This window comes from Callionymus lyra, chromosome 19 (assembly GCF_982586985.1).
Source record: "Callionymus lyra chromosome 19, fCalLyr1.hap1.1, whole genome shotgun sequence".
Taxonomy (NCBI): Eukaryota; Metazoa; Chordata; class Actinopteri; order Syngnathiformes; family Callionymidae; genus Callionymus; species Callionymus lyra.
Window position 1 is genome coordinate 7,904,915 of NC_141836.1, and position 15,189 is coordinate 7,920,103.

Sequence of the window (15,189 nt, forward strand, 5' to 3'; positions counted from 1 at the left end):
TATGATTTGTCTTATTTGTTGTTCAGACTTGAGCAAATGATCAAATGATATATGACATTATTATTAATTATTAATATAGTTTAACAAAGTTTATAGTTTAAAATAGTGGAAATATGTCCTGAAATGTTTTTTTTCTACTTTTGTTTTTGTCCTTCTTACTCTCTTTTTTTTTCTTTTTAATTTCTTAGTGCTTTAGTGTTTTTAAAATGAAGTGTATAATAACCCTTATCTTATCTCTGGGTCAGTGTGACCCGAATTATTTTTGGCCCCCGGGGTCACCTTGACCCTGAGATGACACAAAGGTTAAATTAGGTTTTATTTTATTATTGATTATGGTTTTAATATTGCAGTGGAAAATATAAAAGCACTGAAAATAAAATATCAGACCATGTTACATACATCATCATTTTTTAGAAAGTAATATATATTAAATTAAATATTAACAGTTATTTTTATTCCATTAGATTAGATACTTCTGTTTATATTATATTATATATTTGTAACGTTTTATTCTAATTTAATTGTAAAATATATGAAAAATGATTCTTTAGAATCTTTAAATCAAATAATGTTTAAAAAAAAGGGGCTTATTTTAGAATTTCATTCCAATTATTTATGTTTCACATCCTATTAAATGCAGTGTTTAGCGGCGTTGGCGGTTGTCGGTTAGAAACCCTGAAGGTCCGAGGATCGACACCTGGAGCCGCGACACAGAAGCGTGAGGTTTAAGTTTAGAACGAGCTGCAGAGAGAAAGATTAGAGATGATTATCCTCTCGCTCTTACACACTCACCAATGACAGAGAGGCCGGCCTCACACACACACACACACACACACACACACACACACACACACACACACACACACACACACACACACACTCGGTGAAACCGTAGACGGCGCCTCATGCATTTTTCACAGCTCAGCAGGTGATGGCGTCGGGACAGTGTGTCCGCACCGAGACCAGACTCCAGGTCAGTGTTCTTTCCTCTCGTGTCTGTTTCTCCGTCTTTTAAAAAGCTCTTCTGGTCCCAGTGAAGTCCTGCATGGACGCTGTGGTCCCGGGACGCGCCGCGAGTCTCGAGCCATGCCCGGAGCCGGCAGCAGCAGCAGCAGCAGCAGCAGCAGCAGCAGCGGGGTCAACGTGGAGCGCTCCTGCCAGGACCTGTGCCGGACCCTGGTGACCCGGAACGGCCTCGAGAAGGAGCCCACCGACATCTCGCAGTCGGTGCTGTACACGTCGCTGATGGGTCTGCTGCTGGTCACCGACACCCGGGTCAGTCACTCGTGTCTCGCTCGCCGACCCCGGGTCACTCTAGAACTCCACGACATCACTGGTCCTCCTGCAGGATCGTTGCTTTATTTAAACATGAATAGAAATGATGAAGGGTTTGTTGCTGCAGCTCCTTTTTCCAGTCTTTTTTAACATAAATAGAAAAATAAAAAGTAAAGAATTGAGATAATAATGAATAAAATAATGATAAATATATCCACTCTTAAAAAGAGGAGAAGAAAAAGCGACTGAATCCAGGAAGTCAAACATTGAATGGCTTTAATTGTGAAGAACCAGATGTTGGTGCTGAGTCAGCATGTTCCTGGTCATGATGAAGGGATGATCCATTATCTGGAGAAGAAAGTGAGACTGAAGCGACGTCCAAATGTCAGAACGAGAAATGACTTCCTTGCCATTGATGTAGAGAACAGATGATGGAAAGAACGATGGATGTGAGAAATGAACGACAGACAAATCTGATTGTCAAGTTTCAAACAAACGAAAACAGAAAGTATTTTACGTTTTATCGTTACATGAACAAAAGGACGAGCGAGACGAACGGATGCATTGAAACGAGAGAAACACTTGCAGTGAAAGGAAATTTCTGATTTTGAGAGAAAAAAAAACGTGAAGATGTGAGTCAGGAAAGATGGAGGGATGACTGAGGACGAGAGGATACTGTCCATGTTTCCTCTTTCAGTTCAATTAATTCAACCTTAAACCGGTTCAGGAAATAATGCAAGTGTATCGAAATATATGGTATCGTGAGATCCGGTGTGAAATACACACTTGATTACACACACAGACACACACACACACGTGTTCCTGCACATGTCAGCACTCCTAATAGGATGACGACCTTCGCTGACCTCCTTCAGGTCTGTTATGTTAACCAGATAAGACGACTAAATCCCTGTCGCGCGCACACACACACACACACACACACACACACACACACACACACACACACACACACACACACACACACACACACACACACTGAACCTCTGTTGTCGTCTCAGAAAGAGGAGCTGTCGTTCGGGAGCGGGCGAGTCGGCCTCAGGAACATCGGCAACACGGTAGGAAAAAAAAAAACCCTCTGGTGCGTCTCAATGTTGGCGCCATCTTGTGGCGAGACGTAGAACGACTCTGTCTCTGTCCAGTGCTTCCTGAACGCCATCGTCCAGTGTCTGTCGCACACCTGCGACCTGCGCGACTACTGCCTCCTCAAGTCGCACCGCCGCGACAAGTTCTCCAAAGACGAGGCCCGGCTGACGGAAGGTTAGAAGCCGCACTCTGACGCCGCCGCTCGCTAATGTCTCGTCTGTCCCAGCGTTCTGTCAGGTGCTGTCCTGCCTGTGGAGCGAGGACGACTGCGGCGGAGACGTCAACCCTCGACGCTTCTACAACCTCTTCAGAGAGGCCGTGCCTCACTTCAGCGGATACAGGTTTGTCGGCCAGAGGAACCATGAAATGATGACTGAGGACGAGAGGATACAGTGACTCCAGCAGCTTTTAAAGCTGATGTTTGGACATATTTTGGTTTTAAAACAAACGAAAGCAGTTACGACTTCGTCAAGAGTCATGTGGTCTGTAAATACTACAACACCAGATATACTACACATATATCCTTGTTACTACAGTATCACAACACCAGAGTCAAGTACTCCACAATACTACACATAAATACTTGTTACTACAGTATCACAACACCAGAGTCAAGTACTGGACAATACTCCACATATATACTTGTTACTGCAGTATCACAAGACCAGAGTCAAGTACTGGACAATACTACACATATATTCTTGTTACTGCAGTATCACAAGACCAGAGTCAAGTACTCGACAATACTACACATATATCCTTGTTACTGCAGTATCACAAGACCAGAGTCAAGTACTCCACAATATTACACATATATTCTTGTTACTACAGTATCACAAGACCAGAGTCAAGTACTCGACAATACTACACATATATCTGTGTTACTGCAGTATCACAACACCAGAGTCAAGTACTCCACAATACTACACATATATTCTTGTTACTGCAGTATCACAAGACCAGAGTCAAGTACTCCACAATACTACAAATATATTCTTGTTACTGCAGTATCACAAGACCAGAGTCAAGTACTCCACAATATTACACATATATTCTTGTTACTACAGTATCACAAGACCAGAGTCAAGTACTGGACAATACTACACATATATACGTGTTACTGCAGTATCACAAGACCAGAGTCAAGTACTGGACAATACTCCACATATATACGTGTTACTGCAGTATCACAAGACCAGAGTCAAGTACTGGACAATACTACACATATATACGTGTTACTGCAGTATCACAAGACCAGAGTCAAGTACTGGACAATACTACACATATATTCTTGTTACTGCAGTATCACAAGACCAGAGTCAAGTACTCCACAATACTACAAATATATTCTTGTTACTGCAGTATCACAAGACCAGAGTCAAGTACTCCACAATATTACACATATATTCTTGTTACTACAGTATCACAAGACCAGAGTCAAGTACTGGACAATACTACACATATATACGTGTTACTGCAGTATCACAAGACCAGAGTCAAGTACTGGACAATACTCCACATATATACGTGTTACTGCAGTATCACAAGACCAGAGTCAAGTACTGGACAATACTACACATATATACGTGTTACTGCAGTATCACAAGACCAGAGTCAAGTACTGGACAATACTCCACATATATACGTGTTACTGCAGTATCACAAGACCAGAGTCAAGTACTGGACAATACTCCACATATATACGTGTTACTACAGTATCACAAGACCAGAGTCAAGTACTCCACAATACTCCACATATATACGTGTTACTGCAGTATCACAAGACCAGAGTCAAGTACTCCACAATACTCCACATATATACGTGTTACTGCAGTATCACAAGACCAGAGTCAAGTACTCCACAATACTCCACATATATACGTGTTACTGCAGTATCACAAGACCAGAGTCAAGTACTCCACAATACTCCACATATATACGTGTTACTAGCTAAACTAGCACTGGTTGTTGCTCACAGTGTGTCTCAGTCAACAGGACGCTCAGGAGTTTCTTCGCTTCTTGTTGGACAAACTTCACACGGAAATAAACCGCAGACCTTACGTACGGAGGAGCGTGAAAGAGCCGGAGCAGAAATATGCCAGATTCAGGTGAGAACTTTAGAAACACTGCTTCAGTTCCTGGAAGTGTTTTAGTTCTTAGAGTCTCTTTGAGTTCAATGAAAAATGAGCGAGAGATCCTTCAGTTCTTTCTATGGAAGTTCATCAGTGTCTTCAGAATATTGAATATTTGAACATTTTAGATGTTGAAACTTTATTCTTTTTCTGTTACTGAAATCTTTTTTCTTTTTTTTTTGACATTCAAAACAAATAAATCTTCAATTAATTTGTGTATTTAATGGTTAATATATTTTTATATATTTTAGTTAAATACTTTTGAATATCTTCAAAGTTATTTATTATTAATTGACAGATTTTGTCATTTTATAAATTATTAAAACGCAATGATTTCTAAATTATTTTGAACTAATTTTTGGAATAAATTAATTCAATAATTATGATGTATTAAGGTTGGATTTATTTGTACATTGATATATATACATTTTATTTATTTATTTGTAATTTAAACATTTTAATATTTTCAAAATGGATTAATTTTTTACACATGGTTTGATATTTCAATTCCAAAAATAAAAGTTTTTTTTTTTAATATGTTTTATTTTAAATTTAAATAGCTTTGAATTAAACATGATTTAATTTAGAACATTTATTGTTATTGTTACGCTAGAATTTTTACCTCAATGTGTAAAATTATTTTAAAAGAAAAATCAAAAACCATTTAACGTTTAAATGTAGAAACTACTTAATTAAACTATTTAAAACATTTCAACGTAAAAGTTTAAATGTTAAATTCATTTTCAGCAGATGAACGTTCTCTCAGGTTCTGGGAGCTAAAAAGGTTCCAGTGTAATGGTTGCAGTACGTTATGGGACCGTGTCTCTGCAGGATCTCCGAGGAGGCCGCAGCCATGTGGAAGAAGCACCTGGAGAAGGACGACAGCAGGATTGTGGGTAAGAAGACTCGAGTCCGCCACGGACGACGGCCCTGGACTCAAACCCGTTCTCCTCTCAGACCTGTTCTCCGGGCAGCTGCGCAGCTCGCTGCACTGCTCCGTCTGCTCGCACTACTCCAACACCTTCGACGTCTTCTGCGACCTCTCGCTGCCCATCCCCAAGAGCCGGTCCCAGGTGACCCTGAAGGAGTGCCTGGACCTCTTCTCCCAGGAGGAGCGCCTGGACAAGGACAACTCTCCGGTGAGTGGTCACGGGTCCCAGGGTCCAGCAGGGGGCGTCATGGCGTGTGTTGCAGATGTGCGAGCGCTGCGACCGTCACACCGAGAGCACCAAGCGTCTGTCGCTGCAGAGGTTCCCTCGCGTCATCGTCCTCCGTATCCTTGCTCCCCACTGTGTCCTCGCTCTCCTTCTGTATCCTCGAGACTCCCTCGTCCCATCCTTGACCCGGAGACCAGACCTGAACCGCTTCACCACGTCCCGCTGGTCCATCAGCAAGAGCGCCGTGCACGTGTCCTTCCCCGTCGCCGGCCTGGACCTGGGCCCGTACGGACCCGCCGACTGCGGTGAGCGAACATTAGTTCCGGCGACGGCGCCGTCGTGACGTCTGCGTCTCCTCAGGCGCCGTGTTGTACGACCTGTACGCCGTGTGCAACCACGTGGGGACGGTGAACATGGGTCACTACACGGCGTGCTGCTGCGACGACCACGGCTGGTGCTACTACAACGACTCCAGGTGCTCCACGCCGCCCTCCGTCGCCCCCCGGTGGCGCTCACCGTCTCCCGTTTCTCCGCAGCGTGACTCCGGTGTCTCCGAACCAGCTGCAGAGCAGTCAGGCCTACGTGCTCTTCTACCAGCGCAGCAGCGCCACCAGCAGGGAATAAGCCACGCTGAGCTCACGGTGGCGACAGGAAGTGAGGCGCGACGTCACAAGGGGGCGTGTCTTGTGATCAGAATCAATGACATATTCACAACAACGATATTTTTAAGATGATTTCAGTGAAAAGATCTTTTTTTTTTTCTTCCGCAGATATTTTTTATTATCAAAATAGTTCCGACTTGTGGTCATTGTGTTCAGTGCTCGGTCATCACTGTAACCCACGGCAACGCATCCGTCCATGTCTCCGAGCGACATCCACTTCAACTCTTCTCCTAAATAAAGCGTTAACATGATCTTGTGTTGGTTTCATTTGCTTCTGCTCACGAGCTCAAGCATTAAGTTCTGCATCGTGTTTGTTTCTTTTCTCAAGAGGTTGAACTATTCTCTTCGGGAGAAAGGGCGCCCTCTGGTGGAGACGAGAGAAAACCGCACTTTATATTGATGTTGGAAAAAAGAAAACTGTTAACCTCTATTTCTGCAGAAATAGGTGATGTTGAAGCTGGGTTTTGAACCCAAGACCTCTGGATGTCCACACAGAGAGTGCGACCACTTCACTAGATCAACTTTGATGCCGTTTAGTTTCGTTTGGACACCTTTGACCTTCACTCTTGTAACTCTGAGCATCAAGTAATGTCTGTCAGTAGCTCAGTCAGTTAGTTAACTGGGTTAGTAACCGAGTGGTTGTCTGTTCGATTGACCTTTTTAGTAAATGTTTTTAATAAGCATAAGTCATTAATCTAGACGTGAATGATTCATAAGACGTAAGGTTATAAAAGTGTTACTACACTATCACAGTATATTGCAGTTTATTGAATCGTTTCCCCTGTATATGAGACGTATTCGCTGGTTTGTGAAATGTATATTCACACACACACACGTGAGAATCAAGGTGTGTCCAGGTATTTGTCCTGAATCATCAGGTGGTTTTATAAGTTTAAACATGTGAATCAACAGGTTGATCAGATTATGGCAGCAACATGAAACTATAAAGAGTTCAGCTGTGAAGGGAGAGTTTCAGTGGCAGAGACATGGAGACTAGAGTTGATCTGAGCAGAGAATCTCTCTCTTGTTCCATCTGTCTGGATCTAATGAAGGATCCAGTCGCTCTTCCATGTGGACACACCTACTGTAAGACCTGTGTTGAAGGTCACTGGCAGGACAAGAACATCTACGAGTGTCCTCAGTGCAGACATAGCTTCAGACCGAGACCTGTCCTGCAGAAGAACATCCTGTTGGCCGAGCTAGTGGAGGAGCGTAAGAAGAAACAAGCAGCTGAGGACGTCTGCTCTGCTGGACCTGAAGATGTGGCCTGTGACGCCTGCACTGGGAGGAAGACGAAAGCCCTCAAGTCCTGTCTGGTGTGTCTGGTCTCCTACTGTCAGGAACATCTTCAGCCTCATCTAGAAGCTCCGGCCTTCAGGAGACACAAGCTGGTCCAGCCGTCCAAGCAGCTCCAGGAGATGATCTGCTCTGAACACGAGGAGGAGGAGAAGAAGATGTTCTGTCGTTCTGATCAGCAGCTCATCTGTTCTGTCTGTGTGGACCAACACAAAGATCATGACATCGTCTCGGCCGCAGCAGAGAGGAGGGAGAGAGAGAAAGACCTGGGTCAGAGTCAAGGAAGGATCCAGCAGAAGATCCGGAAGAGAAAGAAGGAAGAGAAGCTGCTCCAGCAGAAGAATAAGAAGATCAGAGTCTTTGCTGATGAAGTAGTGAAGACCAGTCTGGAGACCCTCAACCAGATGATCCAGATCCTCCAGAGAACATATTCTGACGTGAAACAGCAGGTCAGATCTCTGCAGGAGACTGAAGCCGCTCGAGTCCGAGGACTTCAGGAGCAGCTGGAGCAGGAGATTACTAAACTGAAGAAGAAAGATGCTGAGCTGAAGCAGCTGTTACTCACCGACAGTCACATCGTGTTCCTGCAGAACTGGACCTCACACTCAGAGGTCAGTGAAGACACAACCTCACTCTCAGAGGTCAGGGAAGACACGACCTCCTCCTCGACCCTTGAGCAAACTTACCGCCGCTTTGAGGAAGTGACAGCAGACCTTCTGAGAGACACGTGGACCAACATCTCACTGATGATCCATCCAGAGAGAGAGCAGTTCCTCACACACTCACAGGACATCACTCTGGATCCAAACACTGCACAGTCATTGTTGATGTTGTCTGAAGGAAACAGGAAAGTGACATACATGGGAGACGATCACTTTTATCCTGATCATCCAGATAGATTCATAGAATATTCTCAGGTCTTGAGTAAAGAGTCTCTGACTGGACGTTGTTACTGGGAGGTGAAGCTAACAGAAGATGGTGAAGTAGCAGTTTCATACAAGAACATCAGCAGATCAGGAGATGAAAGTGGATTTGGATATAATGACAAATCCTGGAGTTTATATTATCACGACTCTGGTTGTTCATTTATACACGACAGCATCAAGACTTCCATCTCCAGAGTTAGACCCTCCACAGTGGGGGTCTACCTGGATCACTCTGCAGGTCTTCTGTCCTTCTACAGCGTCTCTGAGACCATGACTCTCCTCCACACAGTCCAGACCAGGTTCACTGAGCCTCTTCATGCTGGAGTCTATTTTAATCTATCATCCTCGTGTGAGTTTGTGAAGCTGAAGTAGACGACAGTGAGATCGTGTCTCCAGGAGTGACATCATCACATGAAGCTTCAATGTTTGGATGAAAGTCTCTGAGAACGTTTGTTGTTTGTGCTGCAGTGAAGACACAGTGACGTCATGTGACTCGACTTGATCCGATTCTCTGGGATTTGATTCTCACTCACGATGACGAGTCTTCTTTAAATCTTCTCCACTGAACACGTTCATGATGGATCTGGTGTTTCTCCTTCTCTGAAGAGTCAAACCTGTCAATCCTGAGAAGATAACTTTGACCTTTAAACTGATCACGTTCAATCTTGTTGATGACAAATAATTACTTACACACACACACACACACACACACACACACACACACACACACACACACACACACACACAAAAACCTTTACAGAAAGACATCAACATGTAACAAATATGTTTTATTGTAAATGATGTTCGTCAAAGTCATTTTATTTCTGGTTGTTTTTCTATTTTATTTTCGTTTTGAGTATCAATTACTTTATGTTTCAGACGTTCGGGCTCTGTTTTCTTTTCAATTGAAATATTTTGTTACTGTTTAATTCAAAATGTTTGGCATGAAAAATGATTTCTGGTGTTTGTTTTTATCTGTTTATGAATAAACATGAATGAAAATAATGAAATACTTCCTTGTTGTTACGCATCACTGCCGTTTGAGGGCGCTGTGATTACTACAGGTCTCGGAGCCGCATTTAAATGAGAAGCGAACAAGAAAGTTGTTTATAGCAACACAAACACTGATTTAAGTTGAATACAATGTTTTTTAACCTAATCATCGCAGAAAATTAACATTTTTGTTTCCTTTAAATCCTTCAAAGTGTTTCAATATATTATTTAAAAGATCAATTAAACGAGGAAGTTTCAGATGATTCCCAATGAACGTGCGCGCGCATGTGTGCGTGTGAGAATCAAGGAGAACATGGACTTCAGGGTGAGGATCTGCTGCTGTGACTGTCGTATTTGACCTTTGACCTGTTCTCCACCACAGGACCATCGGACGCTGCTGCATGGAGAACCTGAGGAGTCTTTTCAACTTCCTGGACGACAGGAAGTGGTTCGATGGAGTGTCTGTGACTTGAACCATCGAACCACTTCCTGTGGGAGATCAGGTGTGTCTGCAGAAGAGATAAAATTGTTATGTTACGATCTGCAAAATAAAAAAACCCCTCCTTTTGCTCTCTTCATCTTTCGGGGGAGACACGGCCCTAGAACCCCAACTCACGCCCGGTCTGGTTTGCTCCCTTGAGTGAAGGGTGGGATTCGTTCAACTGATCAAGAGACCCTTTGAATCTATGCTCAGATTTACCAGAGTGAAGGTCAAAGGCGTCCAAACGAACTCAAACAGAGTCGAGCTGTAGTGCAGTGGTAGCACTCTCTGTGTGGACATCCAGAGGTCTTGGGTTCAAAACCTACCTGTTACTCTTGTCTTGAGATTTTGACCAGGTTTTGAAGGTCAAATAGAACGAAACGAAAAGAAAAGATTTGCTGTGAAGGTGATCTGGTGTAGTGGTGAGATGAACAACCCTTAAGTGCGCGTAATGCTTCAATTCTCACCTGTCGCCGGGGATCTGGATCAAATCAAACCGGGGGTGCGAGCCAGGGTGGAGGGTCTGTGTCCTCCCCCCGGAAGCTCAAGAGACAGAAGGAGGGGGTTATGCCAGTGACTTAAAAAGTTATCTCTCCTTTTACTTTACACGTTAATGGTGAGTATAAATAACAAGTTACTTGCATTAATAACTTGACACCTGCAGGTTTAGTGACAACAGCGCCCTCAAACGACAAAAACATGTGTTGTCTGATTTTAACCAGCAGGCTTTCTTTCAAACGTATTTTTTCCACAAATGACTAACCTTCATATATATATTAAATGCACTATTCATTACCCATTTTTTTTTATTACAACTGTTATGGGCAGCACATGTTGTCACAATCATCCATATCATGTTACTTTACTAATTAGTTCTTATTAATTTCTTCTAAATTCTTTCATAAAAACGTTGTAATATGAACGTATTGAAAGCGCTGATGGTCACCAAATTCATGTCACTTATGCAGTACCTCCATATCAAGTTACTACACTCACTAACTAGACTTTTTTTTGGTTGGTAAAACTCACAACAACTGACCTGTTTTATCAGCAACACAATACAATAAAAATGTAAGGTTTATTTCTGAAGAAACAAATATTGTAAAACTTGTAATTGTTGCAGAGCATTATGGGAATTCTCATCATTTAAAATTAATTATTGTGAAATTAGGTTCTATGTTCTGAGTAGCCCTATAGTTGCTTTATAATAAAATAAAATAAAACAAACAACTATGTAGTACTTCACGAATAACAATCAGAAACAGGACATAATAACGTTTTCAAGTACAATTCAGTAATATATACTTTGTGAAGAACATAATATGTTATAAGTAAGTATAAATATCTGTGTTTCACCCATTTTTAAATGGAAAAAAAAGTAAAATGAAAAAATATGTTATGTAACACAGCACCGCTAATATTATTTGACCCTTGAATTAAAACTTTTTAAATAAACTTTATTAATGTATACATGTCTCCTGCCCGGATCAGAAATTTTGTTTTATTTTGTTTTAATTTTATTAATTTTCTACTCGTCTCAATTTAATTGATTATTTTTTAAACATACTGGTCTAGAAAGGCGCTATATAAATAGAGATTATTATTATTATATATTTTTTAATAATTATTCATTTTTAATGACACTTGTGTAATCCATGTTATTTAATCTAATTTGATTCCATTTATATTTATTTCATTATTTACTCTCGTCACCACAAGAACAAATCTTCATGAGTTTTCATCTGAGATTTATCATATATTTTCAAGGTAAAGAACGAGAGAAGATACTTTCATTCACTAAATCAGACACTCTCTTGTATTATTGTGTTGTCATGGTAAAAAGAAAAACATGTCAACTTGAATTAAATACACAACTGAAAATCAGCATAAACACATTTGATTGACGTTAAAGACACATTTATAACACCAGGGTGAATTGAAACGTAGTCCACCTACAGGGAGGGCCGACCCTGTCCCTACTCAGTTCGTTTTTCCCAAATAAATCTGCTTATATTGTCATCCATCCATTAATAAGATTTGAAAAAAATACGGAGCGAATCCGGATAAAAATCCCAAATAAAGGGCAGAGAAGCAAAATAAGAGGTTCTTGTGACTCGACTGCCATCTAGTGGACAAACACTGCACCTGGAAATGGAGTCGTGAGTTCAACACAATATGTTTTTGTTTTTTTTTGGTGGTTCAGCCTCAAAAATCCTCGAATCAATATTTCTGACTAAAAGTAGAGATTCTCCGACATGTGGAAACTTCTATTTTAAAAAATGATGCGTTCTCCTCAAACACTAGGGTGTCTTGCAGCACCTGTCCAGCAGGCGGCGCTCTATGGTACCGACACAGACCAACAACTGCAGGTGGGTTTATTTTAATGCTCCAGAAATATGTATTAATGAGAATAAATTAAACACTTTAATTCTTAAATACAATATTTTTAGTTCATGTTTTGTAATGTTTTCTATTGTTGTTGCTGGATTGTGAGAAATGAACTGGTGTGTGTTTCACAACATGACGTGGAGTTAAGTCCGGGGCAGCCACTGACCACTGCAGCCCAGCAGGAGCATCAGCCTCGTCACACGTTCGACTTCCATCCACAGCTGCTTGTTCGTCGTCTGGTTGTCAAGGAAACATTTTCTCAATACTTTTTGTTCCAAAAAAAACCACCCCATAGTACATATCTTGTTCAACGTGACGACATCTACTGGACAATCGCGGAACTGGTTTGATCAGTAAACAAAAAATAAAAGCTGAAAATGTATATAATGTTCTATCTTATTTTAGAAAGGTGCAGCATTTGAATCTTCATGTAGGTTCTCAATCTTATTTGAGGACATGAGCATAAGAATTCTTATTGAGCTCATGACCTCCTGTGGTCTGATAGTGTAGTCTCTGCTCAATGCTCGGTGGGTCGTGAGTTCAAGTCCCTGTCTGGTACATTTTAACAATCGGATTTGTTCATGTTAGTTGGACAAATATTAGAATCGAAAATTCACTTGTGTTGCTGAAAACCTCATTGTGACTAACATCTGCATCTCAGAGTGGAGGTGCAGGACAGCTACCGGTTCAAATCCTTCATTTCACTCAAATTTTCATCAACTATTGAATTGTTGGGAAAGAAAAGTTTGCAGAAAGACATCTATGTGGTGAATTAGCTCACTGGCAAAATCTCTGCAAGTTCCTTACTTCTCTACCAACAGATTTACAAGAGTGAAGGTCAAAGGCGTCCAAACGCAACTAAACAGAGTCTAGTTGATCTAGCGTATTCGCTAAATTCTTGGCTTGAGCAGCCAGAGGTCTTGGGTTCAAGACCCAGCTGCTACTTTAGTCTAGATTTTTTGACCAAGAGTGAAGGTCAAATAGAACAAAACCGAAAATCTTAAGTTGGAAGGTGATCTAGTGAAGTGGTCAGACTCTCTTCATTGTCATCCGTAGGTCTTGGGTTCAATGTCTCTCTTTAGTCTTATATTTTGACTGACAGTGAAGGTCAAATAAAACAAAACCAAAAAAATGAATTGTGAGGTGATCTAGTCTAGTGGTTTGACTCTCTCCTCGAACAACCAGAGGGCATTGGTTCAAGACCCAGCTGCTGCCTTAGTTTTGAGATTTTGACTGAGAGTGAAGGTCAAATAGAACAAAACCAAAAAATGAACAGTGAAGGTGATCTAGTCCAGCGGTTTGACTCTCTGCATGAACAACCAGAGGTCGTTGGTTCAAGACCCAGCTGCTACCTTAGTTTTGAGATTTTGACTGAGAGTGAAGGTCAAATAAAACAAAACCAAAAAACAAAGTGTGAAGGTGATCTAGTCTAGTGTTTGGACTCTCTCCATGAACAACCAGAGGTCATGGGTTCAAGACCAAGCTGCTGCCTTAATTTTGAGATTTTGACTGCGAGTGAAGGTCAAATAGAACAAAACCAAAACATTAGCTGTGAAGGTGATCTAGTCCAGTGGTAGCACTCTCTGCATAGACAACCAAAGGTCTTGGGTTCAAGGCCTTGCTCTATTTTTAGTCTTGACAGTTTGACTGAGAGTGAAGGTCAAATAATACAAAACCAAAGAACAAAGCATGAAGGTGATCTAGTCTAGTGGTTTGACTCTCTGCATGAACAAACAGAGGTCATGAGTTCAAGACCCAGCTGATGCCTTAGTTTTGAGATTTTGACTGAGAGTGAAGGTCAAATAGAACAAAACCAAAAAACAAAGCATGAAGGTGATCTAGTCTAGTTGTTTGACTCTCTGCATGAACAAACAGAGGTCATGGGTTCAAGACCCAGCTGCTGCCTCAGTTTTGAGATTTTGACTGCAAGTGAAGGTCAAATAGAACAAAACCAAAAAACAAAGCATGAAGGTGATCTAGTCTAGTTGTTTGACTCTCTGCATAGTCAACCAAAGGTAACGGGTTCAAGACCTGGCTGTATTCAGCTGCTACCTTAGTTTTGAGATTTTGACTGAGAGTGAAGGTCAAATAGAACAAAACCAAAAAATTAAGAGTGAAGGTGATCTAGTCTAGTGGTTGGACTCTCTGCATGAACAACCACAGGTCATGGGTTCAAGACCCAGCTGCTGCCTTAGTTTTGAGATTTTGACTGCAAGTGAAGGTCAAATAGAACAAAACCAAAATTTTAGCTGTGAAGGTGATCTAGTCCAGTGGTCGGACTCTCTGCATGAACAACCAGAGGTCATGGGTTCAAGACCCAGCTGCTGCCTTAGTTTTGAGATTTTGACTGAAAGTGAAGGTCAAATAGAACAAAACCAAAAAATTAAGAGTGAAGGTGATCTAGTCTAGTGGGTGGACTCTCTCCATGAACAACCAGAGGCCATGCGTTCAAGACCCAGCTTCTACCTTAGTTTTGAGATTTTGACTGAGAGTGAAGGTCAAATAGAACAAAACCAAAACATAAAAAATAAAGAGTGAAGGTGATCTAGTCTAGTGGTCAGACTCTCTGCACAAACAACCAGAGGTAATGGGTTCAAGGCCCAGCTGCTACCTTAGTTTTGAGATTTTGACTGAGAGTGAAGGTCAAATAGAACAAAACCAAAACATAAAAAATAAAGAGTGAAGGTGATCTAGTCTAGTGGTCAGACTCTCTGCACAAACAACCAGAGGTAATGGGTTCAAGGCCCAGCTGCTACCTTAGTTTTGAGATTTTGA

General features: G+C 41.6%; 2 protein-coding genes and 2 long non-coding RNA genes across 4 annotated transcripts; all 4 read left to right on the forward strand.

Moving 5' to 3' along the window:
* Window positions 1–1,086: 1,086 nt before the first annotated feature.
* Window positions 1,087–6,581, forward strand: usp21 (ubiquitin specific peptidase 21). The gene is made up of 12 exons (XM_087781435.1): window positions 1,087–1,275; window positions 2,295–2,351; window positions 2,436–2,553; window positions 2,606–2,720; window positions 4,368–4,487; window positions 5,343–5,407; window positions 5,469–5,650; window positions 5,706–5,784; window positions 5,866–5,973; window positions 6,029–6,143; window positions 6,205–6,322; window positions 6,439–6,581. The coding sequence occupies exons 1-11, from the start codon at window positions 1,087–1,089 to the stop codon at window positions 6,290–6,292; spliced, it is 1,236 nt and encodes a 411-aa protein (XP_087637561.1). The 3' UTR covers window positions 6,293–6,322; window positions 6,439–6,581.
* Window positions 6,582–7,316: 735 nt separating this feature from the next.
* LOC148059287 (tripartite motif-containing protein 16-like) lies at window positions 7,317–8,876 on the forward strand (the record flags this gene model as incomplete). The annotated part of the gene is made up of 1 exon (XM_087781436.1): window positions 7,317–8,876. A coding segment is annotated over exon 1 (1,560 nt), but the record flags the coding sequence as incomplete, so codon positions are not given.
* Window positions 8,877–8,925: 49 nt separating this feature from the next.
* Window positions 8,926–9,303, forward strand: LOC148059288 (uncharacterized). The gene is made up of 2 exons (XR_015709352.1): window positions 8,926–8,988; window positions 9,184–9,303. It is a non-coding gene; the product is annotated as an uncharacterized LOC148059288 (long non-coding RNA).
* Window positions 9,304–9,924: 621 nt separating this feature from the next.
* Window positions 9,925–12,744, forward strand: LOC148059289 (uncharacterized). Its single transcript, XR_015709351.1, has 3 exons — window positions 9,925–10,048; window positions 12,331–12,395; window positions 12,558–12,744. It is a non-coding gene; the product is annotated as an uncharacterized LOC148059289 (long non-coding RNA).
* Window positions 12,745–15,189: the final 2,445 nt, after the last annotated feature.